General features: G+C 52.0%; 1 protein-coding gene across 4 annotated transcripts in view; it reads right to left on the bottom strand.

The window, feature by feature from the left end:
- Window positions 1-5,526: 5,526 nt before the first annotated feature.
- Window positions 5,527-25,544, bottom strand: part of EML1 (EMAP like 1) — a 184,791-nt gene continuing 164,773 nt past the window's right edge. For all 4 annotated transcript variants that reach the window (XM_060620736.3, XM_060620738.3, XM_060620735.3 and 1 more), the window contains 7 exons: window positions 23,428-23,495; window positions 21,464-21,552; window positions 10,716-10,813; window positions 10,523-10,610; window positions 9,011-9,106; window positions 7,758-7,888; window positions 5,527-7,114 (listed from right to left, as the gene is read on the bottom strand). In XM_060620736.3, the coding sequence (XP_060476719.1) occupies window positions 6,989-7,114; window positions 7,758-7,888; window positions 9,011-9,106; window positions 10,523-10,610; window positions 10,716-10,813; window positions 21,464-21,552; window positions 23,428-23,495 (696 nt within the window). In that variant the 3' untranslated portion in view covers window positions 5,527-6,988. The remainder of the gene's footprint in view (window positions 7,115-7,757; window positions 7,889-9,010; window positions 9,107-10,522; window positions 10,611-10,715; window positions 10,814-21,463; window positions 21,553-23,427; window positions 23,496-25,544) is intronic.

The raw sequence follows: 25,544 nt of genomic DNA, 5'->3' as shown, positions 1-25,544 counted from the left end.
TGGGTGGGTGGGTGGGTGGATGGGTGGATGGATGGATGAATGGGTGGATGGATGGATGGGTGGGTGGATGGGTGGGTGGATGGGTATATGGCTGGGTGGATGGGTGGATGGGTGGGTGGATCGGTAGGTGGGTGGGTGGATGGATGGATGGATGGATGGGTGGGTGGATGTGTAGGTGGGTGGGTGGATGGATGGATGGATGGGTGGGTAGATGGGTGGGTGGATGGGTGGGTGGGTGGGTGGGTGGATGGGTGGGTGGGTGGGTGGGTGGATGGATGGATGGATGGATGGGTGGATGGGTAGGTGGGTGGATGGATGGGTAGATGGATGGATGGATGGGTGGATGGATGGATGGAGGGGTGGATGGATGGGTAGATGGGTGGGTGGGTGGGTGGATGGATGAGTGGATGGATGGATGGAGGGGTGGATGGATGGGTAGGTGGGTGGGTGGATGGGTGGGTGGATGGGTGGGTGGATGGGTGGATGGATGGATGGATGGATGGATGGATGAATGAATGGGTGGATGGGTAGGTGGGTGGATGGATGGGTGGATGGATGGGTGGATGGATGGATGGGTGGGTGGGTGGATGGATGGATGGGTGGGTGGGTGGATGGGTAGATGGGTGGGTGGGTGGATGGATGGATGGATGGGTGGGAGGATGGATGGGTAGATGGGTGGGTGGATGGATGGGTGGATGGGTGGGTGGATGGGTGGGTGGATGGATGGATGGATGAGTGGATGGGTGGATGGGTAGGTGGGTGGGTGGATGGGTGGATGGGTGGATGGATGGATGGATGGATGGGTGGGTGGATGGGTAGGTGGGTGGATGGATGGGTGGATGGTTGGGTGGGTAGATGGGTGGATGGATGGGTGGGTGGATGGGTGGGTGGATGGGTGGGTGGATGGGTGGGTGGGTAGATGGGTGGGTGGATGGGTGGGTGGATGGGTGGGTGGCTGGATGGATAGATGAATGGCCACAGTGGCCCCTCTGTACTCACAATGCAATTAATGTATTAAAAATTTTGAGAAGATCCACATTAAAAGCCCCAACCCAGGGTCTGTTAACACTTTGTGGTATCAATGTTTCAGGGAACACACTTTGGGAATTACTCCCACAAGATGACCCCTGAGTTCCCCTGCAGTACCACCATTGCACGAGGGACCCCTGCTGTGGGGTTCAGCCAGAGTACCTCCAGGGAGGTAAGAGTGTCCTGGCTGCTTGGCTGCCCTCCTGGACTTTAGATCTCCCCATCTGGCTGTCCTGAGCATGCTGGGTCTTCTCCATCCACTGCTCCTGGCTGATGCCTGAGCCTGGGAGTTGTCTCATTGTGGGAAGAAGATGCAGGAACGAACATGCCTGAACAAGGAAAAAGCATTTTCCTGCAGTGTCTGAGTTTCTGAAAATCCCTTCTGTGATGCCACAGACCTGCCATGATTGAAGTCGGGACACAGTGCTACTTCTAAGTTGGGGGGGGGCGGGAAGGAATGGAGAATCGTTTGGCATCTGGGTTCTGTTTCACTTCTTTGTTATATTAAGCTTCTGTATGACTAACCTTCTCCCACAGTGTTTCCCAAGATGGTATGCCATGGAACGTTGGTCCGTGGCCAATAAGCAGCGTCATGGGAGCAAAAGTGCCCAATGCTCAAGTGTAGGAGATGCCAATGTACACAGACTTCTTTATTATAGAGTTTTCAATGCAGTAAACAGGCAACCTGTGCTCGAGTCCCTATTTACTACACACCGTGCACGGTATGTGGCACTTGCTAAAGTCATTCGGAAACCCTGTAGGAGCAACTTCTTGAATGGCGCTCTGCAGAGCATCGGTCTGAGAACGCTGGTGTGGAACACAGCTCGGGAGACCCGGGAGTGTCCCCCTTCGCTCTGCCACCAGCTAGCTGGGCGGCCTTGGGCAAGCACCTCTAGCTTCCTAATTCTCCGTCTCTTCATCTTCAGAGAGGGGCAAGAGTGATCCCACCTCTCAGAGCTGCAGGTGAATGTCGGCCCGGAAGCAAGAACTCTGCTGGCGCCACAGCCGAGCGTAAAGACTGGGCAGGATCTGGTGAAGCTGTGCCCTAGAAAACCGGTGTCCCATCCCCCGGGGCGGTGCCAAACTTGCTCATATACACAAAGAAGCTGCAAGGATATTTACGGCAGCCGTGTAGCCAGGTGTCGTGTAGCGAGATGTTGAAGTGACATTTCAGTAGAGGAGCCGAGATCCAGTGGATACCACCGTCCAAAGGTGCTGCTAGACCACGGGCAGAATTCACCGAGGAGGTTCCCAAGAGACGTCCTCACTCCCCCATCCACGTTCTGGGTATAAAAGGGTTGGGAATTGGAATTTTGAAAAAGTATTTGTGAGGGGGATTTCTTACCGGCCAAGTTGAGCTGTTGATCCCAGACTCCTTTCTCCCAAGAGGGAGGGGTGGGGTTGCTCCTCTCTCACACCAAGCCCCTGGAGCCCTTGGCGTGTGTCCCCTGCCATTGGTAGGCTGATGGCTGAAAATCTAAAGGCAGGAGGTGACTCTCATCCAGAAGCCCAGAGAAGGCTGTGTGTGGGAGGAAGTAACCGCCCCCCACACTGGTGTCAGGGCACGGGAGGCACAGAGAACCCGGGTGGGGTCATCTTGGATCCTGTCCACAGGAACTCCTGGAGGGGTGGAGGGGAAGAAGCTACCACTCGGAACACCTTTACCCAGGTGAGGGGGACCAGGGTGAGACCACCTGCAATGTTGGAGCTCTCCGAGGACCTCTGAAAGCTCCTTGAGGAGGGCCGGTTGAATCACCTGCTCCATCCAGGAGTAGAAATCCTCGTCGTCACAGAAGCGTTTTCCTTTCTCCTCCACACTCGCAGTGGAACGAGGTCAGAACCCGGTTGGGCGGGCAGGCGGGAGGCAGAGAAGCCGGCTGTTTTCTTTTCTTCCACCAGGTGGCGCACCCGCAGCCAGTGGCGGCCTGGGGAGGGGAGGTGGGCTTTAGGTTTCAATCTAGCCTTGAGGATTGCTTTTTTCAGTCTTCATTTCTTGGCTACTCCAGCACCTACTTTGCTCTCAGCCCAAATAACCAAATTTGTTGCTAACTCATCCACCTTATGAGCTCCGGCAAATTCTGTGTTCTCCAGCCCTCAACCTCACCCCTCCCTTAGGTTTCCTGAGTGTGGGGTGCTCATGTGACCAAAGATAGCAGGAAAGTGTGTATGCCAACCCCGGGTTCCCGGCCCCACGGTGGCAGGAGCCTGTGTCCTCTTCTTGAGAAGCCCGGGAGAGAGTGGGGGGGGGGGGGCTGGAACTCTGCTGCCCGTGAACCGGGCTCCTCCCTCCAAGGGGAGCTGAGATTTCTGAGCGAGCGGCTTGCTCCCTGTGTCCCGCCGGTCTGGGTCTCACCTGCCAGCCGAGGCAGGAAGGATCCAGGCTGGGTGACCCAGAAGGGGAGTTTCCCCAGGGGACCAGGGGCAGGGCGTGGGAGGGGCAGGGTGCAGACTGGCTGCGAGCTGGGGGAGGGGGGGCAGAAGTGGGTTCTGGAGAAGCTCCTGAGCTAAGCTGCCCGCGTGGGCTTGAGCCCCGCCCCCAGGCTTGGAGGCGGGCTGTGTGTCCTGTACTCAGTATGGTTGTATGGTGGCCCCGGGCGGTGCCTGGCAGGGAGACGTGGCTGGGTTGACAACTTGAGACATTTGAACGCGGGCTGGGTACCGGACCCCAAGCCATCACTGTTCAGTTCGTCAGCCGTGATGGTGTTGCGGCGGTTACAGAAAATAAGCTGTTCTCCTCAAAGCGGCAGGCTCAAGTTATTCACAGGTGAATGATTTGCGGGCCTGGACCTGCTCTGAAAACACTCCTGTCCTCCCCGCCCCCAAAAGCAGGGGACGCAGAGGAATCAAGATTCTCCGAATGTCGGTAACTTTCGAAGCCCCGTGGGAGGCTCTCACTACTTTTGTGGACGTTTGACATTTTCCATAAAGTTCAAAGGGAGCAAACCACCGTGTCAGTAGGAAGAACCGGGAATCCGTTTCTACCTTGTAATAAGTACACGTTTCGTGCTCGTTTTCACCAAACAGCTGCCTCCCCAGTTGCGCGATTAGACGGACCCCGTCCGAGGAGGCCAGAGGGACTCAGACGTTGCTCCTTCGACGCGCTTCTCTGCCTTGAAGCTCCCAGGATGGGAGTCTGTTCCCAGATCGCAGAAAAAAACGATTAACGGGTAGAACGTGCAACTTTGGGCAGCGGGAGTAGTGGCTCAACAAAGTTGGGGGGTCGGGAAGATGCCTGAGCAGGCCCTTGGGTGGACCATCGCTCTCCTGGCCTTCCCCAAGGCGCCCCTTTGTGGGCCGTGGAATCCCCAGCGCCCTTGGCTGGGTCAGAGGCCCTCTCCTCGCCTGGCCGGACCAGCTCCCTGCAGTCTCGGCCACGGAGGCCTTCTGTGGAGAGCCCCGCGGTGACACCTGCGGCTGGATTTCTGCTCGGAGCCTGCCGGCCGAACACCTACTTCCGCATTTTGTACTCGGATGTCACAGAGGCCCCTCGCCTCACCGCATCCGTCCCAGGACCGGCTCATTCTCCTCTTTCCAACTTGCAGTGCCCTGTGTGTCTTCGCCGGGGCGCGGCCATCTGATCACAGAAGAGTCGGGGAGCCGGGTTCACCCCCGGCCCACACGCGACCCTTCACCTGCCGACGTTCCCCGCTAAACCTCCCTCGGACCCTCCCTTCGCTTCTCCCCTTCCGCCGCCGCAGCCTGGTCCGCGCCGTCCGCACCTCACCGAGATCAGGGCGACAGCCGTCACCCTCCGCAGCCATGCTGAGCCGATGTGGCCGCGGCCACTGGGAGGAAGAGGCCTGGCATCCGCCTCTGCGTCCGGGGCCTCTTGTCCCAGCGGGGTCTTGGAGGGTCAGGGCTGTTCCCACAGGGAACAGTGGGGGTCCTTGACCACCGCCGGCCCTACTGATGAGTGAACCAGTGAGTGATGAATGCCTACGAGGCTCACGCTGGGCTGTTTAAAGAATTCCATTTAAAATGCAGACAAATGTGACGATGACAGTAATAGGGAATAGTGTATATAAATATCCTTTTTCCATGACTGAGCCTGGAGAACAACGGAAGTGTACAGAAATAAAAGTAGATCTTCTAGCTCACGATTCAATAAATGGGTCCCCTTCCCCTTCCCTGAGCTGGGTATGCCCCTCATTCTGAACGTGAAGATCATCATTTTTGCCGGTATTACATAACCAAGTAAAATAACAACTAGGTATGGTAAGTAAGCTGAATTAAAAAAAAAAAAAAAAAAGGTTTTATTTATTTATTTATTTTAGCAGTCTCTACCCCCCACGTGGGCCTCGAACGCACAGCCCCGGGATCACGGGTCACGTGCTCCTCCGACTGAGCCAGCCAGGCGACCGCAAGCCGAATTCTTCAAGGGCATCTGATCTGATCACTGGCTTCCACACCGTACGCAAACGACAGTGTCATTTGCCAATGACCCAGGTGAGAAAAAAAAAATATGTATGTGGAACACAATATAGTGTGAATCGTATCTAATTTTAAATCTTTTAATTTATATAGTTTCATGATTATAGGTCGATAAGAAATCCTTTTCAGATTTAATTTCATCATAGAATATATTTGATAAGGATACATACAAACAGATTCATCGTTAACACGCGCTGGTTACCGGTGCCCTGCCCGTCCGCAGCAGGCGGGAGCTGTGATGGAAATGCTTCCAAGTGTTGTGCTTAATCAGCCACTCTGAACAACCAGCACCGTGGAGGTCAGATAATTCCACTCATTTCCTGGCCTAGAACAAGTAGAAATCTTAGCATTTGTTTTGAAGTCTGTTTATTACTCTTCTATTTTAAAATCTGAGATACATTCCCCAATGTAAACAATAAATTTCAATCTGTCACACAGTCCAAATGGATAAGGCCTTCTTGACAAATGTGTGCCATCTGTGTTTTACTCGTCAGAACGCAATCTTATCTTGTAGCGTAATGAGCCATCCAGGCACAAGAGACAGGAAAAGAAGCTGCCCTTGGTACCTGGTGGAACCTTCCGGAACTTCTCCCCCCTGTGGGTTTATTGTACACTTAAGAGATACCGTTTTGACTTGGTCTACTTGGTCTTAAAATACAAATATACAATGTCCATGAGCATAAAATAGTAAAGCCTAGCCTTCTGTATTTATTAGGAACTGCTATAGTCCTATACAAGCACAATGCCGTATCATGCCAATTACTATACAGAGGAAGGTGGCTCAATGTCTTTGCCACTCTCCAGGCCACGTGAGTGGGGAACAGAAGGGTGTGAAGCGGCTGACTGCATCCGGTCAGGCAGACAGTGTGACTGAAACTCTGCAATGCCTATATGCCCTGCTGAAATACTTAATTGACCTGGAGCACAATCTGCTTCACGCAAAGGAGAATACAACCCCTTTCGCCTCAGCCTCCCAGAGGGAGGACTGAGCGAACCCTTAGAAAACGTAGCCCAATGAAGTCCTATCTGCACTGCCTGATCCAGCTGTGCGAATCAGTCACCCACCCCCTTTCACATTCGGTTTATCCTTCTCAGGACCAATTAGCCAACAGCGATCACAATGCGGTACCTCATCGTTTTCATAAATACTTGACTTGGCGAGCCAGATGGTGAAATAGGAAAGCCTATGTACAATATTTTAAAAGGCATTCTGTGACCAGGTTTGAAGGGTTCGTAGAAAAGTTACGAAGGACATGCCAGTCACTTCTGTTGCTATCGCCGTAATGTAAACCTTGGCATCTTTTTTAGTATTAAATGTGCACTGTTTTATAGACTGTACAACAGAGGAGAACCGTGAACCACTGATCCGGTGTGACGCTCACTGGTGCGCTAAGCTAAGGTGACTGGTAGAGGGAGTGGTTTTCCTGAGGTTTGTCAGAACTTCTCAAACAAAACAGAAATCACAGTGGCGGGGCGGAGCACGAGTCCGTGCCGGCCCCTGTTCTGCTCCCCGTGGTTCTCGCTGGGACTAAATGACCCGCCATTGCATGATGCTTGTGTCCTTGCCACCCGTGGAGATGAGATGGCTGTCGCCACAGAGGAAGTCGACGTTGGTGACGTGACTGCTGTGTCCACCGTAGATGTGGCTAGGAGCCTGGGGAAGAAGGACACAGAAAGAGCTTAGCCCAGAGCGCACCATGTGCAGTCGGAAGGTGCTAGAATTCCTCCCTCACTCAGCAGCTCTCACCTGTGCACCTGCACAGGAGGGACGTGGAGATAAACGACACAGAGGCCCTCCCTGTACACCGAGAATCTGGCCTGGCTGGGGGACAGACACAGGCAGATGACTGCTCCGGGCTGGGACATGTTCAGCACCAGGGGGCTGTACCAGGCATGGGGCCAGCCCAAGGGAGGGACCCAGCAGGGCCAGGGGTTGAGGGTGAAGGCCGGAGGACGTCAGGTCTGGGAAGGACAAGGGAGGGGGTTCTGGGCACTGGTGTTGGCTTGGCTCAGCTCAGCAGGGATGGGGCAGGAGCAGGGAGAGCCCGGTGAGGGGAGAGGTGTGAGGCCCATGAAGGAAGCCACCGAGGTAGACAAGGCAGCTCGAAGGGCTTCGTGGGTGCAGGTTCTCCCCAGAGAGCAGCGGGGAGCCCGGAAGAGCTCTAGGACAGCGAGATGACAGGGTCACCTCTGCACATGCGACCGGCAGGTTCCCTCACGGTGCCTTTCTATCAATTATCCATTCCCGAACAGCCAGTTCAGGCCAGAACGCACGCGCACAGTCCAGAGGACCTTACCCTGAACTGTGAGCAGGGGTAAGAGAAGAGGTGCACTTTGCCGAAGTCATCGCCGGTGGACAGGAGTTTTCTCTCGTGGGCCCGACAGACAGCGTTGATGTCGGTTCCGTCCGAGCCTTCTGGCCACACTCCTAAAATGAAGACCACAGACAGAGCACCGAAAACTCCAGAAGCACTAGGCCACACTGCACGGGGACTGCTACCGAGCTCTCAAGGAGATAAGATGGCCGAAAGCCCATCAACGCGTAGTCGGTTCCACCGCATGGGAGCAGCCATGGCGGGCTTTCTGGGCCATCACATCTTTCAGGGGCCCCTTCTTGACCCTACAGCAGAGGCAGTGCCAGAAACCCTGGTTTTGGACCCAGTGCCTTTCCTCTATTCCCAAAGCACCTGAGAGGAAGCCGACTAGTCCTCAGCCTGCAGTTTCCTAACTTTTGTTTTTTCGCGGTAACTCTTTATATGTGACAGTCTCTCCAAAGGACTTTTTAACCCTGCCTGGGCCTTGGTGTCAGCTCTCTGGGGCTGCGGCTTGCCTGGTAGCATCTGGCAGGTGCAGTGTCTGCCTGCCATGGGCCTGGAGCCTGGTCCGGGGCGGGGTAGTGTCTCCTGACCGTCGCTCCGGGAAACGCTTTTGGTCCCAATGACTTTGGATATGAGACAGCTGGATGTGCATCCGTTTCTCAACTGGAGGGTAAACCCGGGGTCCCTACCACTTATACCAGAGGATGACAAAATGCCAGCTCTAAAGAAATTTGTGCAGTTCTGATCAACTTACTGACTCATGGTCTTACATAAAGAGATGATAAATACCGTCTTTTCTTTCTTATTCTACTAAACGGTGGTAATTTACTTGAGATCGTTTATAAATATATTCTGATCCGACCTTTAAAGGAAGTAGGAAATTCACTTAAAGAAACGAGACAATATAATAATTCTAACAAATGATAAATACGTGGATCGAGTGCCATCTGGCCCATCTCCCCAGGAAGTCTGGCACAACCTCGAATGAGAAGATCCTAGAGCATTTATGTCAGGACTAGCTTCATACAATTGAAAAGGGTGAAAACCTGTCTTCCCGGTTCTCGCCTGGCCCTTCCCCTGGGAGCTGCAGGGCGAGCGTCCTTGCAGGGCTCACGTGGCATCGGAGGGGTCTGACAGAAGTGGGGGCCGTGAGAGTTCACGACTATGAGAGAAATATTCTGCAAGTGGATGTATCTTACGTTTGAACTGAACGAAAGCTGTAGAAAACTTACCAAAGACATGGAACCCCAAAGTGCAGGTGTACGTAGCCCATTCGATGTCTCTCGTGGTTTCCACACTTACGACTTGCTTACAAGCAGAGGGCACCCCTGGAAAAAGCAAATCCAAGTCTGGTGACACCCACACCCAAGTCCCCTCTCCTCCCCTGACCAGGCTGGCCCTACAGGCGTGCCCCGGCCGCTACAGAGGCCTGTGGAGTGGGACCCCTGCCCCTTCCCGGCCCTATGGGAGCTGTGCTCACAGCGGGAACTGTGCCCAAGCCCTGGGGACTCAGCGGGGCTGGGGGGACAGCACCTCCTACCTCCTTCTCTGGGTCTGTTTCCTGCAGCCTGGTTTCTCTGTCCTTTGACTGTCCCGGGTGCCTCCACCTGCTCACTGCCTCCCTGCTCAGGGCCCTGCCTGCTGTCAGGCTCCCCAGCTATCCCCCAACACACACACACACACACACACACACACACACACACACACACACACACACCTTCAGCCCTGAGTTAGTGACGAACACCAGTCATACCCAGGCGATTTATTTATTCCTCAAATGGGAACTCAAAGTATGAGACCATGTCTGAGAAGAGAAGATTCTAGACCCCTGACCTGTGTCCCCCCACTTCTGCCCTGTGTCAGGCCGGGCCTCAGAGGGTGGGGAGGGAGGACCGTGCCGCCTGGCCTGTTGGGGGGAGGTGTGGTCCTGACACATGCTGTTTCCCTCTTTCCTCCACCGCCAGCAGCCCCGCCTGCCCGGCTCCCTCAGCACGTGGACGGCTGCCTCTGAACCAGTGGCTCTCGATGCCTATGGCCTCGTATCTGAACCCAGATTTCCCGTCTGCAAAATGGGATAGGCCTGAGAGAGCTGTGGATCACGACAGAACATGTAAGTAAATTTGGGGGCATTTTTTAGTATCACCTAGCGGGGTGGAAACTGGGACCTCCTCATGCCCCATGACGCCCTGTGCTCAGCCCGGAGCTGGGCACACGGCAGGTGCTTGGCAAACATTGGAGGAAGCAGAGCACCGTATGTTACACGTGCTCAGTGAGTGCCGGCCCTTCTCCTCCTCCCCGTTCTCTGGTCCTGCCTGGACACAGACACTGCCAGGAGGGGTGGGGAGAGAAGGAGGAGGGCGCCCCAGCCCCCGGCCCCCCAGGCAGGGGAGACGTCAGTCTCTGCCTTTTTGGAGGGATGCCTTCACAAGGGTCCCTCTTGCTGTGATGGCTCTGCCCCCTCGCTTCTGCCACAATCGTCCCCCTCGGGCCTCTCCCTCTAGGATTTGGCCTCCTCCTCTTTGGAGCCTTGGGTCTTCCGCTCCACAGGGACCCGGGTCGGCCCGAGCCCCCAAGTATCTCAGTGGCGGGAAGGACCTTGGAGGCTGTCCTGCCCAACTCCCGTTTTATTGAAAAAGAAACCGAGGCCTGGAGATGATGCTACGTGCCCAGGACGTCGGGGAAGTCGTCTCAGAGTGAACGCTGTCTGTGATCTGAACCCAGACACGTCCCGGGGTGCTACTCACAGTAAAGGATTTCATAGTCTCCGGAATTGGACACGAGGAACTGTGAGTTCACAGACCAGTCCAGGTGAGTAATGAAGCTGGAATGACCCTGGGGGAGAGAAAGCAGGGTGCGTGTCACTTGCCTCGGACGTTCCTGGCACTACTGACCCATGAGGCCCACAGCCGTCTCCACGGAAACGGTGAGAACGCCTACCGAGCACTTGCCAAGGCGAGCGTACTTCCTCCCGTTGTCGCTGACCCCGTAGATGTAGATGCAGTTGTCGTGGGAGCCGATTGCTAAGAAGTTCCCGTCTGCAAAAATACGCAGGTGACATTTCCATTGGTAAAAATAAACTCTCGTCAATGACGAGGGATGATGCTAGCTTGCGTGACAGATTTAGAAAGAAAATAGCCAGATCAATGACTCCATTCAGAGAGCAAAGTTTGCTTTTCAGGGAGTCCTGTACCACTTGCAAAGCTGTCTTTGGAAAATCTGCTCCTGACCAGATCTCTCCCCTCACGAACCCTATCCCTGCCCCTCCGACACAGAAGGATGAGACTCATTCCCTTGGTGGCCCACAGGGCCCTCCAGGATGTGGCCACCTTGCTCCTCACCATGTGCCAGGCTCTCGGACCTCCGCACACACTGTTCTCACCCGCCCCTACCCTGCAGGTGCCTCTTGCCTCACTTCTGCGCGCTGTCCTCCCTCCTACACCCCCTGCCCTGCCTCACCTCTGCCTGGAAGGCCCCTCCCACCTCCCTTCCAGTTGCCACTTTCACCTGGGTCTCTGGCCTCAGGAAGGACTAAGGGATTGGGCTTTGGAGCTTGTGTGGAAACACAGGGAGGAAGGAGTCAATGTAACGCGAAAGCAGATCCAGCGCTGGCAGCTGGCAGCTGAACTTGCCACGTGTGAAGGCAGAGGGGGCAGAAATGGAAATACCGGGAAGGAAATGAGGCGTGAGCCACTAACCCAGAGATGGTCAGGCTATCCTGAGTGCAGGAACCAGAAGGAAGGGGACAGGAACCGCGTGTGTGTGGGGGGAACCCTGAGGCCCAGAATGGGGCGGAGAGTAGCGGGGGGCGCTGCACACGAGCTTGGGGGCTGTGGACGCACCCCTGCTCTGAGCACCAGTCCCTCCATCTACAAAGCACGACCCACGGTGCCTTTCTACAAGCAATTCAGAGGGTTCCCTTGACGGCATTTGTAAAGGTCCTGGCGGTCACCGGCCCATCATAAGGCTTCAATAAAGGCGTCCGCCCCCACCTCCTTCATCAGATTTTCCTTCTCCCAAGATACGGAGTCCTGCAGGGAACGGCACTGCCGGGACTCCTAGCCCAGGCCAGCGCAAAATAAGGGCGTTGGCAACACCAAGTCGGCCCGTCCAGAGCAGGAATCCTAATGGAACAGAGTAAACTGGGCCAAGACAGCAGGGGCCTGGAGAAGGGCACGGTCAGCTGCTGACAGTTCTCGAGAAGGCCGGAGAGCCGCATGGGAACCACATCCACTTGACTCCTCTAAGTGACCGGGCCCTGGCAATACTGATGACAGACGCTAAATGCCGATGGCAACGACTACCGAATCCTAAGTGTCCGCTACGTACTATTCTAGACTCATCCCACACCCATTTATTCAAACCTCATAAACCCTACCGACAGGTAGACACTAACATCTCCATTTTCGGGAGAGGAAACGGAGGCATGCATAGTAGAGTAACTTGCTCAAGGTGATACAGGTTTATGGAAGCTGGGAATCGAAGCCGGGCAGTCGGACTCCAAAGCCCCAGCATTTTGTTGCTAATTCCACTGCCCCTGTGACCCAGCTCAAGGGTAAAGAAAGGCTGAAAGTCTGCCATGTGACGAGTCGGCGTGCTGGCTTGAACATCCCTTGGCAGATGATCTCAAGATAAGAACTATCTACCTTATCACCTGTTAACTCTAAAATAATGAGGTCGCTTGCAGAATGGAACCATTTGTCACACTCTTGGTGGCTCCAGCTCTAGGGTTTTGACCACTCTAAGTGCCTCATGTAAGTGGGATCACACAATATCTGTCTTTTTGTGTCTGCTGTCTTCCACTCGGTGTAACGTCCTCATCCGATTGGAGAAGCAGGTGTCAGAATTTCCTTCTTTAAAAAAATTTTTTTAACGTTTATGTTATTTTGAGAGAGAGACACACACAGAGTGTGAGTGGGGGAAGGGCAGAAAGAGGGAGACACAGGATCGGAAGCAGGCTCCAGGCTCCGAGCTGTCATCACAGAGCCCGACACAGGGCTCGAACTCAACTGACTGCAAGATCATGACCTGAGCCGAAGTCGGACGCTTAACCGACTGAGCCACCCAGGTGCCCTAGAATTTCCTTCTTTTTAGAGGCTGGGTAATAGGGGCACCTGGTTAGCTCAGTCGGTTGAGCATCCGACTTTGGCTCAGGTCATGATCTCATGGTTCGTGGGTTTGAGCCTCGCGTTGGGTTCTGTGCGGACAGCTCGGAGCGTGGAGCCTGCTTCGGATTCGGTGTCTCCCTCTCTCTCTGCCCCTCCCCTGCTTACTCTCTCTCTCTCTCTCTCTCAAAAGTAAATACATTTTTAAAAACTAATAAAAATAAAGACTGGGTAATATTCTGTCGAATGCTTATACGACATTTTGCTTATCCATCCATGTACTGACGGACACTTCGGTTGCTTCCACAGTTTAGCTACTGTGAGTAATGATGCTATGAACGTGGGTGTACGAAGCCATCTTGAGACAAGGGTCACCTGGTTAATGAAGAAACGTTGCCCTGGTCTGGCCTAGGGCCATCATCTTGCCCCACACAGCCTCTACTCAATGACTCCAAAGCCTGAGAAGCAGGATTGCCGTAAAAAGGGTTCTCTGATCTCCAGGGGATGGTCATTAGCACAACTGACAAGAAAGGCAAACATATTCCCCAAAGGACTCTGCTCGTCTTAGCAAGAGCTGACAGGTACCTGAGGGCTTTTCTAGGACAAGAGGGTGTAGATGAGGGCCTTTTCCACTTCACAGACACTCCAAATAACAAGAAAATGATGAGAACCACATAAAACACAGAGAAGGAGGCAGAATATCGGCCAGAATTAACAGAACGAAATACGATACTTAAAACATCAAGAATGAAAGTCATTCTGAGCTGAGTAAGCTCCTTCTCAACATCGAGAAAAGGTTCCAGGCTGTCTGTTTAGGGTGAGGAGTTACGAACTTTGTTCGGGCGCATGGAAAACACGTCTGGAAGGGGTGCTCCTTCTACAACGTTATTACCTGTAGAGATCAAGGACACAGCCCTACCATGGGGTAGGGACTGCTATCAATCAGCTTATAAAACAGAGGATTCATACAGAGAAGCAGCAGTTCAAAACTGCTATTTCTCTCTCTCTTTTTTAAATGTTTATTTCTGAGAGAGAGAAAGAGAGAACGTGAGTGGGGGAGGGGCAGAGAGCGAGAGAGAGGGAGACACAGAATCCGAAGCAGGCTCTGGGCTCTGAGCTGTCAGCACAGAGCCCGATGTGGGGCTCGAACCCACAAACCACAAGATCATGACCTGAGCTGAAGCTGGCCGCTTCACCGACTGAGCCCCCCAGGCGCCCCCAAAACTGCTGTTTCCGAGAGTGCTCACAGAGCTGAATATCCTGCATATCACAGGAAAACATCGCTTCCTAAGACACAAGCATACAACGACAAGGCCCAGAAGCAAAGACCTGCCCAGCATCAATGAGCGCTCCTGGCACCACGCGGTCAGAAGGACTCAGGGGCCAAACCCAAGTGGCTTCCGCTGGCCAGTGGCGAATCACCCATTCCACCCATAACTATCACAGGCTGAAACACAGCAAATGCACTTAAGTTCACAACGGCACCCAAACTATCACCACCAATTGATCACTGTTTTTTTTTTTTTTTTAAATAAATATCACTTAGTTTATATTTGAGAAAGAGAGAGAGAGAGAGAATTCTAAGCAGGCTCTGCACCGTCAGCGCAGAGCCCAACATGGGGCTTGAACTCACCAACCGTGAGATCATGACCTGAACCGAAACCAAGAGTCGGACACTTAACCGACTGAGCCACCCAGGTGCCCGCCCCCCTCCCCCCCCCGACTGGACACTGTTAGAGGGTACAGAGGACAAACTCATTATCTCCGAAACTGGTAAACAAAGCAAGAGAAACCAGGTGTTTACCTTGCCTTTCCTCAATGACTGCTACCATACTGTTGGGTAACAAAAGAGACGATAAGCAGTTTCTCTTTACAGAAATACTGTATCTAATGAATGAGCAAGAAAATCGAACGCTGGGAAACCACTCACCTGCTGCCCCTTATGGATCTAGGCATTGGACACCAATAGCTGCTAATATCACAGAACGTGAGACGAGCAGACAGGAGTCTCCCGTAGGAGGAAGTCACCGGTACATGTTGAACCTGAATGGAATCCAGACTCTAGGTCCAAAAATCACGTCAGAGGAGGTACAGGGGACAGAGGAGCACGTTGAACAACACCACGGGGATGCACTCGGCAAAACCCAGAGTGTGGGAAACGCTACGGGAGAAACGGAGCCCGTTTCTCCAACCAGTCAGTCAACAGCGCACACAGGAGAGGGCGAGGGTGAGAGTGGGGTGGGGGGGGGGGGCACAGAACGAGCACAAGAAACTATGGATTAAAAGGGCCTTCGGAGACATATCAAGCAATTACTGTGTGTGAGCCTTTTTTGGAACCCAATTTAAACCATTAAAAAAAAAGCCAATTGAAAATTGGAATACCGGCTGAATAGCTAATGATATGGAGAGGCTGTCGCTAATTTGGGTTGAGGAGGTGACAGTGATCCGTGTCTGTGCTAAAAATAAGCAGGCAGGACTTCCAGCTGTGGCCTAGTGAGAAGCCTGGCAGATCCTCTCCCCATACGGCAATCATAAAGACGCACAAAACCGACAAAAATAACCATGTCAGGACTCCGGAAATTGACCAAAGACATAAAACCATCTGAGGAGCGTTTATGCTTAAAACACTGCTGAATCTGGGGGCGGGGGGGTGGGTCCGTGTGGGTGGCTCCGTGGGTGAAGCGTCAGACCTCGGCTCAGGCCATGATCTCATGGGTCATGGGTTTGAGCCCTGCGTTGGGCTCTGTGCTGACAGCGCGGAGCCTACTTTGGGTCCTGTTTCCCTCTTTCTCTGCCCCTCCCCCACTAGCTCGCTCTCTCCCTCCCTCTCTCTCAAAAATAAGCAAACACGTATATATAAAAGAAACTGCTGAATCTGGGGTGAGAACGGTATGAGCCTTGCAGTGTGCCTGCCTGGGGCTGGGGCTGTTCTCACCCCTCCAGCCGGGCTGGCTCAGGGGGTCTGGCAGGGCAGAGCTGGCCGTGAGGACCAGGGGCTCTGTTTCTATGGTCAAGCGGCTCACTCCTCGTAGAGCCCCGGGTGACACTCACGCCCAGCAACCCCGTCGGCGGAAGTGACGATCTCCAGGGTGGTTGAGCGGAGAGGGCCAACGGCTCTACCAGCCTGCAGTTACGGTTGTGGCTGGAGCGAGCCTGTTCCCGGTGACGGGAGGCTGCGTGCAGGCTGTGTGGCAGGCAGGAGGGGCCCCCAGCTACCCAGAAGCTCCTGGCCACACCGAGGCTGCACAGCAGAAGTGAAAGCCGGGCAGACCTGGAAACGGCCCGAATCTGGCCACGTTCTACCTGCCCACACGTCCACTGGCAGAGGATGCCTTCCTGGCTTGAGGTGTCTGAGCACAGCTCTGTCCCATCGTCCATTGAAACTACATGAAGCCAAGTTGTGAGAGCAGGTAAGAGAAATGAACAATTCCACAGTAACAGCTGGAGGTTCCAGTTCCTCCCTCTCAACAAATGACAGAACAATCAGACAGAAAATCAGCAGGGATACAGATGAACTGAACAACACCATCCATTAACTCTGAAGATCATCAACCACCTTGTCCTAACCGACTTATCTAGGACATTCCGCCCAGGAGTGTGGAATACACGTTCTTTTTCTTTTTTTTAAATGTTTATTTATTCATTTTTTTGAGAGAGACAGAGACAGAATGTGAGTGGGTTCGGGGCAGCGAGAGAGGGAGACGCAGAATCCGAAGCAGCTCCAGGCTCTGAGCTGTCAGCACGGAGCCCGATGCGGGGCTCGAACTCACGAGCTGTGAGATCGTGACCTGAGTCGAAGTCAGAGGCTCAACCGACTGAGCCATCCAGGCGCCCCTAAATACACATTCTTCTCAAGCATACCTGGGACGTCGCCCAGGATAGAGCACATGTTAGGCTATAAAAACAAGTCTCAATGAATTGAAGGTGATTAGAGTCATACAAAACACATTCTGTGGTCACCATGAAGTTAAATTAGAGAACAGGAAAAAATATGGGAAATCCCCCAACTATTTGGAAATTAAACAATACACGTCTAAATAACTCACAGGCCAGAGAAGAAATCATTAAGGAAATTAGGAAATATTTTTCACTGAATGGAAATGAAGACACAACGTATCAAAGTTTATGGGATGTGACTGAAGCAGAGCTGATGGGGGAAATTTATAGCTTTAAACACATCTATACCAGAAAGGAAAGGTCTCCAATCAGTAACCTAAGCTTATCTACCTTAAGAAACTAAAAAAGAAGAGCAAACTACATATTAATCAAGCAGAGGAAGGGGAAAAAATAAAGAAAAACAGTGAAAAAAGAAATATCAATAAAAACAGGAGTTGGTGTTTTGAAAAGATCAACAAAATTGACAGACTGACCAAGAGGAAAAGAGAGGACAGAGATTCCAGAATCAAGAATGAATGAGGAGACCCCACTGCCAACCTCAAGAGAATTAAAAGGATTGTAAGCAAATATCAGGAATGACTTCGTGCCAACACATTATGACAACTTAGATGAAACGGACAATCTACCAAAGCCAGCTCAAGAAGTAACAAACATTCGGAAGAGACTTACAACAAGAAACTGGATTAGTAATTAATAACTAAAAATCCTTCCACATCTGGGAAAAGCCCAGATGGTTCACAAAATTCACGTGAATTCTACCAGATATTTAATAAAGAAATAACATTAATCCTTAAGATACGCTTTCAGAAGATAAGCCAGGAAGGAGCATCTCCCAACGTTCTCTGTAAGACAGCAGCACTCTCATAACCATGCCACACAAAACCATCACAGGAAAAGAGAGACACAGACCAACAGCCCTCATGAACAGAGACGCGAAAATCCTTGACGAATGGAATCCAGCGATATCTAAAAAGGACGATATGCCAAGATCAAGTGGGATTTGTCCCCGGAACGCGAGGTTGGGTCAACATTTGAAAATTAATATAACAGACCATATTAAAAAAATCACCTTGTCATCTTAATAGATGTATTTGACAAAAGAAAAGCATTTGATAAAATCCCGTACCCATTCTTGATAAAAACCCTAAACAAATTAGGAGTAGGAAGGCCCTTGCTCATCACGCTAAAGGGCACGTAACATCATATTTCGTGGTGAATGACCGAGAGCTCTTCCCCGAAAACTGGGAGCAAGGCAAGGCTGCGTTCTTGCCACTTCTCCAACCTTGTATTGGAGGGTCTGCCTAATGCAATAAAGAAGAAATAATTAAAGGCATCCAGATCGGGAGGGAAGAAGCAAAACGCTCTTTTTTGCAGATGACGTGATCTTGTATGAAGAAAATCCCAAGGATTTTACGTACACACGCACAACTACTAAGATTAATAAAGGAGTTTAAAAGGTTGCAGGATATAAGATCCATGTGCAAAAGTCACTTTTATTTCTCTATGCTAGCAACCAACATTCTGAAAATAAAGTTAAGAAAATAATTCCATTCACAATGGCATAGAAATAATACCGCTTAGGGGCACCTGGGCGGCTCAGTCAGCTAAGCATCTGACTTTGGCTCAGGTCATGATCTTGCGGTTTGTGAGTCTGAGCCTGCTTCAGATTCTGTGTCTCCCCCTCTCTCTGTCCCTCCCCTGCTCATGTCCTGTCTTTGTCTCTCAGTAAGAAATAAACGTTAAAAAAAAAGATATAACACCACTTAGGAATAAACTTAACAAAGGAAGTGTAACTTGTGCACTGAAAATGGAAACAATGCCGAGAAAAAAAGATTTGAATAAATGGACATTCTGTGCTCAAGGATTAAGACTCAGCACTGTCACATCAGCAATTCTCCCCGTACTGATCTACAAATTCAACATAACCCCCATTAATATCCTGGCAGACTTAAAAAAAATTTTTTTTGTAACGTTTATTTATTTTTGAGACAGAGAGAGACAGCACATGAACGGGGGAGGGGCAGAGAGAGAGGGAGACACAGAATCGGAAGCAGGCTCCAGGCTCTGAGCCATCAGCCCAGAGCCCGACGCGGGGCTCGAACTCACGGACCATGAGATCGTGACCTGAGCTGAAGTCGGACGCTTAACCGACTGAGCCACCCAGGCGCCCCAGTGGCAGACTTTTTAAAGTTAGAAATGGATGAGCTGACTATAAAATTTATATACGAATGGGGAGGACCTATAATGGCCAAAACAACTCTGAAAAGGCACCGCAAAGTTGGAGGAGTTCAACGGCTCAGCTTTAAAACTCACTCTGAACTACGGGGCGCCCGGGGGGCTCAGTCGGTTGGGAGTCCGACTTCGGCTCAGGTCATGGCCTCGCGGTTCATGAGTTGGAGCCCCGTGTCGGGCTCTGTGCTGACAGCTCGGAGCCTGGAGCCTGGTTCGGATTCGGTGTCTCCCTCTCTCTCTGTCCCTCCCCTGCTTGCACTGTCTCTCTCTCTCTCTGTCTCAAAAATAAATTAACATTAAAAAAAAAAACTCACTCCGAACTGATGTTAATTGAGACCGCATAGGACTGGCATGGGATAAACACAGGGTTTTTGACAGGCGTGTGAAGATCATCTGACAGGGGAAGGATTGCCCTTTGAGAGACTGGTGCTGGGACAAGTGGATAACGACACGCAGAACAAATTAAACATTTGCCTCTTGCAATACCCAAGAATCAACTAAACGTCAAGGCCAAAACAAACACCTTTCTAAAACAAAGCAGCAGGGAAATGCTTCATGACCGGAGTCTGACAGCAAAGTCACGATCCATCAGAGAAAAACACGGCAAACTGGACCTCACCAAAATTGAAAGCTTTTGCTTCAAAAGACCCCTTTGAGAAGATGAAAAGACAAGTCACACACTGGGGGCAAATATTTGCACCCGGTGCATCTGGGAAAGAACTTCTACGTAGGGGCCCCTGGGAGGCTCAGTCAGCTGAGCGTCCGACTCTTGGTTTCAGCTCAGGTCACGATCTCACGGTTCGGTAGTTCGAGCCCCGCATCAAGGCTCTGCTTGGGATTTCTCTCTCCCTCTCTCTCTGCCCCTCCCCGGCTTGCTCTCTCTCTCACTAAATAAACAAACATAAAAAAATTAAAAAAAAAAAAAAGAACTTCCACATAGACTCTAGAAAGCACTCTTCCAACGCAAGAGTAAGACAACCTAATTAAAAAAACAGGCCAAATATCTGCAAAGGTATTTCACCAAAGAGACAGCAGTGACTGGCAGACACAGGAAAACACACTCAGCATCTTTGCCAGCGGTGGGAGAGATGCAAAATCAAACCGCGTCGGGATACTACTCCGCCCCTACCAGAACGGCCGTCCTAAAAGGCGCAGGCACTACCAGGTGTCGGTGGAAACGTGGAGAAACCAGAACCCTCATTCGTTGCTGGCGGGAACGTAAAACGGTGCAGCCTCTCTGGACAGCAGTTTGGCACAGCTTCATACAACGCTAGACGCAAATTTACCGTGCAATCCACCAGTCCTACTCCTAGGAATTGACCGCAGAGAAATGAAAACAAATGGCTACAAAGAAACGTATAATGCATGTTCACAGCGGCACTGTTCGGAACAGCCAAAAACCCAGAAACAACCCATGTGACTGCTAACTGATGGATGGATAAACACGCGGAGGTACGTCTACAGAATGGAATACTATCTATTCTATTGAGCAATTGAAAAGGAATAGACTACTGGGGAGCCTGGGTGGCTCCGTCGGTTAAACGTCCAACTTTGGTTCAAGTCATGATCTCACGGTGCGTGAGTTCGTGCCCCGCGTCGGGCTCCGTGCTGACAGCTCAGGTTCTGTGTCTCCCTCTCTCTCTCTGCTCTTCCCCCACTCACGATGTCTCTCTCTTTCTCTCTCAAAAAAATAAACTTAAAAAAAACTAAAAAGGAATAAACTACTGATACACATATAATAACATGAATTAATCTCGAAAACAGTATTCTAGGGAAAAGAAGCCACATGCTACAGACTGTGTAGTATATGATAGTGTCCAGAAAAGGCAATATATAGAACAGAACAACAGATCAGTGGTTGCCTAAGGCTAAGGGGTGGGAGTAGAGAGTAATTGCTAAGGGGCGGGGATCTTTTCGGGTGCCGGAAAGGTCCTTAAATTGATTTGTGGTTACAGCTGTACAACGGCATGAATTCACCCAGACTCACTGAATGTACTCTTATGGGTAAAGTACTGTCTGTAAATTACAACTAAATAAAGCTCTTAAAAAATAAGGCGGCTTCATCTTTTTAAGGTTATATATAGCAACATTAATCGATGAAAGGACGAGACGTCTGGGAACTGCTTCAAAATCACATGGGAAGGGGTGGTGGGTGGGGCTCTGGATGAACAAGTCGGCGGGGAGTCCGTAACTTCTGCAGCCCGGTCACGAATATACGGGGATTCATTATGCAAACTGGTCTAGTTTTGCCTACGTTTGACATTTTCCACAGTAAGGAGGTAAAAACCCCCAAGCACAGGGACCCACAGTGGGGACGAGGACACCCGAATGCCACAGTTGTGTGCAGTATAAACTTGCTCTGAGGAGTCCTGTGAGAGTTTTTCCTTAAAAGACATCTACACGGAATTTCACACATCTTTTGCAGCCGCACAGCGGGGCGGTCTGCACGCTGACCTGGGGAGTAACGCATTACGGAGAGCTGTTCATTTCCATCCGTGTGAACGGTGACCAAGTCTTTTGTGTCCGTGTCAAACACAAACCACCTGTTGGAAACATGAGAAAAAGCACAGTAAGTTGCCTGGTGAGACGATGAAGGAAGACTATTACAATCGATAGGAACTATTAAAAACTATTACTCTAAGGGCTTGCTGAAAAATACTCTTTGCTCAACAAGAATGCTTGTTCCCAGCTTTTATTTAAAGGAGAGTTCCTTCACCCGAGCATTTCCTAAAGAAAGCAGCAGCACGCTGGCTTCCCTTCGAAACAATTCAGTTCCAGTGTCGCGACAGGTCCTCGGTGTCTGAGTTTTGTCACTTACACGTAAAAGGGCGGAAAGCCCTGGGCAGGAACCTCGGTGACGTGACCCCCGGTGGCGTGCGTTCCACGGGCATGCCCGCCACACGGCACCAGTTTTCCTGCCTTCTAGTTGGGCCCAACCACCACCACTCAATGGGACGGGCCAGCCCCTGGATTGTGGGTTTGGCTTCTCGACTCTGATTCCTTGCGTCCTCAACAACCATTCACCGTTAACGTCTGTTTAACGTTAACAGAGGTCAGAACGTCAGAAGTGGAGAGGCTGGGGCTGACCAGGCTCTGCTCTGCAGCCCCGTGAACTGTCCCATCCAGAGCTAAGTCCGGCACTTGGACCAGAGATGTGGGAGGCATATCTGGGGGCGGGGCGGGGGGGGGGCAGGTTCTGCGCACCATCTCTTCTGCCCACAGGACCTCGTCTGTGATTCTGATCATCCCGACACCGTCACCATCCCCTGTCCTGCTGCCATAGTCAGCATGCAGGTCTGGTGATAACCAGCTGTGAGCCATTCATCAGAGCCTGCTGAGTCTGAAGCGTCCACTGGCCCCGGGAGAGTTAACAGGAAGGAGTGAGTGAGTGAGTGAGTGAGTGTGTGTGTGTGTGTGTCTGTGCATATGTGTATGCAAACATTTTCATGAAGAATTCTGTTGGCTATGAAATGCCCAACTCTTAAGACACAGCTACCTGTGACTTACGAATGGCTACTCTTTCCTTATACACACTCCGTAGTCATCACAACAGAGCCTGAGGGGTTTGCTTTTTAGAGAGGGAGGATGGTAGGAAACCACCAAGCATATTTGGATTAAACCACAATAAGTACATATACTATGACACATAGTCTCAAAGTGCAATCAAAATATTGCACTTTTTTTAAAAAAAATTGCATTTTATTTTATTTTTTTTAAATATTGCATTTTTTTAAATCAATGATAACCGTAACCACCGACCCTGCCTGCCAGGCAAGCCCATAAAGTGCTCTAGACACCGCCTTCAGTCATCAGCACCGTGTGGCTAGGCAGATAATACCGTCACAACTCATAAAAAAGCAACAACTCGGAGAGGCTGTTTAACTGGCTCAGAGACACATTGCTGCCAAGTGGCAAAGCGGGGATTCAAGCGCAGACCAACGGCCTGGCATGTCGGAGGCGCTTGGTACAAAAGTGCTAGCCGAGTCTGAATCTGAGGCTCAGGATCTGGGCAGTTTCTGCAATTTTGAAAGGGCAGCAAGAGAAAGCACTGGGAAATTCCCAGCGCTTCGAAATGCTTTCTCGCCCGATTCCAGAGCTGGGGTTCCTCCCACGGCCTGCAGGTCAGGGCTTGAGGAGCTCCACGGAGCCCCCAAACTGTCGGGAAGCACGTGCGTGTGTGTGGATGGCAGGGGCGGGGGCGGGGGGGGGCTTTTCTAGGAGAAGGGTCTCCCAGGGTCCCAAATGCAAAGGACCCCTGTCTGTCCTGTTACTTTCGAGGTGTGACTTAGTCCTCGGTCAGTTGCTAGAAGCTGAGAGAAGACAGCAAGAGCTAGGCCGTGCCCGTCCCCAGGGAAACACAGACCGCGGCCTCTTTTCCATGCACTCTGAGAGCACGAGCTGTGCTGACGCGGACTCACCTCCCAGTCAGTGTTCCAACTGCAACCACAGACCCTGAAGGATGAAAACCAGAAGACTGAGCTGGATCCTAAAATATTTTAAAGGAAGTGTAAATTGATGGCCAGACACAGCACGACTGCAGAAAACACACACACACACACACACACACTCACACGGTGCACACACACACACCCACACCCACACCCACACACGCACGGCTCTTCCAAAGGGCTATGTGGTCCCATTTAAACTAGACGTCTCCTTTCCCTCCAAGAGAGGAAACCGCTTTCCTACTTAGACGAAGGTCACACGTCGATAATATGAAATTTGTATCCCTTTAGAATTGTTCTCTTCCTGTCTTTTATCTTTTGAGACCTACAGGTATCAGATGACAGGCCAACAGGTAAACGCTCTCCCTCCAAGTCTTGGAGGAGGACTCGGTTGACCCCCACACTGAACGGTAGGCCTGTTGATGGTACGCTTCATTTGCCTGGAAATATGGCCAGCACGCCCAGTGCCCACAGTGGACGCTGGACGAGTGCCCGCCGGGAGCACTGGAAAGACACCACGGGAGCCCTGGAAGGATCTCAAGATGGGTAAGGCACGTCCGGGTTTGGATCTGGCGTTTGTCACTAATGTGTTCGTCACTAACTCTGACACGAGGTAGAATGGGGTCAATGACAGAGGGACAAGCAAGTGGTCAAGTCCCAGGAGAGAAAGAGTTAGACGAAGTTGGATGGGGAGGCTGGGTGGAGGCTTCCGGGTGCAGAGATCCCCCAGGTCGTCCAGTAGAGAATCATCGGTGGCGAAGGTACAGGCGGACACCCCAACCAGTATTTTCTTGGATCGGGTGTTAAAGGGACAAGAGCGTGATCGAAGAGGGAGAAGCAACACAGTTTGGGGGCATATTCGAGGAATAGCAGGTAGAGAGTCAGGGCGTTTACAACGTGGAATGTTCCCGGTGGGACAGGAAAGCGTGCAGATGGAGTGCAGGATGGAAGCTGCACCACCACGCTAAGGGCTGTGATCACTGGAAAACGGTAACACAGTGACGTGATTATTTTTCTCTCCACGAAAAGAGTGACATGACCGGGGGGGCCTGGCTGGCTCCGTCGGTGGAGCGTGCAGCCCTTGATCTCAGGGTCGTAAGTTAGAGTTCCACGTTGGGTGGAGAGGTCGCTGAAAAATAGTAAAATCTTAAAAAAAAAAAAGTGTGACTCGATTGAATCTGTGTTTTCTACAGATCGCTCGGTTAGAACGGCCTGCAGTGACAGGCCGTGAAGCACAGTGAGCGTAAGAAAGAAGCTCCCACGGGAGTGGAGACAGAAAGAGGCACCAGAAACCACCGGATGCACTCAGAGAACGAGAGACCAGAAACTCTTAAGGGACTGATTCTGTCGTGGCAATGGTGCTTCCACAGCGGGAGCCGTGACCAAGCTTGGGGCCGCCACCGATACATGGAGAGACACCCCCGCCACGTGAAGCTTTACCGTGTGATTCGTTCAGGCTCCGGACGTTTTGGAGAGGAAGCCCCTGAGGTGGGTGTGTCCAAACCCACGCGGCCAGTGGGCAAAGGCGGTGGGACTTCAGCACAGAGCTTTTAGGTGTCTGGTTCTGAGCCCCTTCCCCTATGTCAGGCTGAGGGGTGAACAGTCAGGGGAGGGGGAGGAGGCACCTGGTATTGCTTCCAGTGGGGCTAGGGAGGCCGCCCTCCCGGAACCCCACGGCCACCGCCATGCCTGGAGGTTATCGTCACCTCTGTGCAGCCCCCTTGGGTGTTCCCCACCTGTCCCCCCAAGGTCCCCCAGGGCACAGGTGCAACACAGGACAACGCTTCCTTCGGCCCCTCCTGCCGGCTGGGCCGCACCCACTCTTTCCTCCGAGTGGCACTGGCCCTGTCACCTCCGTGCTCAGCTCCACCGGTGACGGCCAGCTCTCGACCCTTGGTGACCTTCTCCGAAACTAAGGGGCAAGAGGGCGGAAGTGCCAATTCGGCACGCCAGGAAAAGCCGGGACCTCTGTGGCGGCTACAAGGAGGAGTGGGGTCTGCAGAGCGGCTGCCCCTGTCCCCGGACCGGCCATGTCATCGAGGGCACAGGTCACACGGGACGTACTTTATCTCACTGAGGCACCATGC

The sequence above is a fragment of the Panthera onca genome, chromosome B3, assembly GCF_046562875.1.
Source record: "Panthera onca isolate mPanOnc1 chromosome B3, mPanOnc1 haplotype 2, whole genome shotgun sequence".
Lineage (NCBI taxonomy): Eukaryota > Metazoa > Chordata > Mammalia > Carnivora > Felidae > Panthera > Panthera onca.
This window is presented reverse-complemented; position numbering and strand designations above follow the sequence as displayed.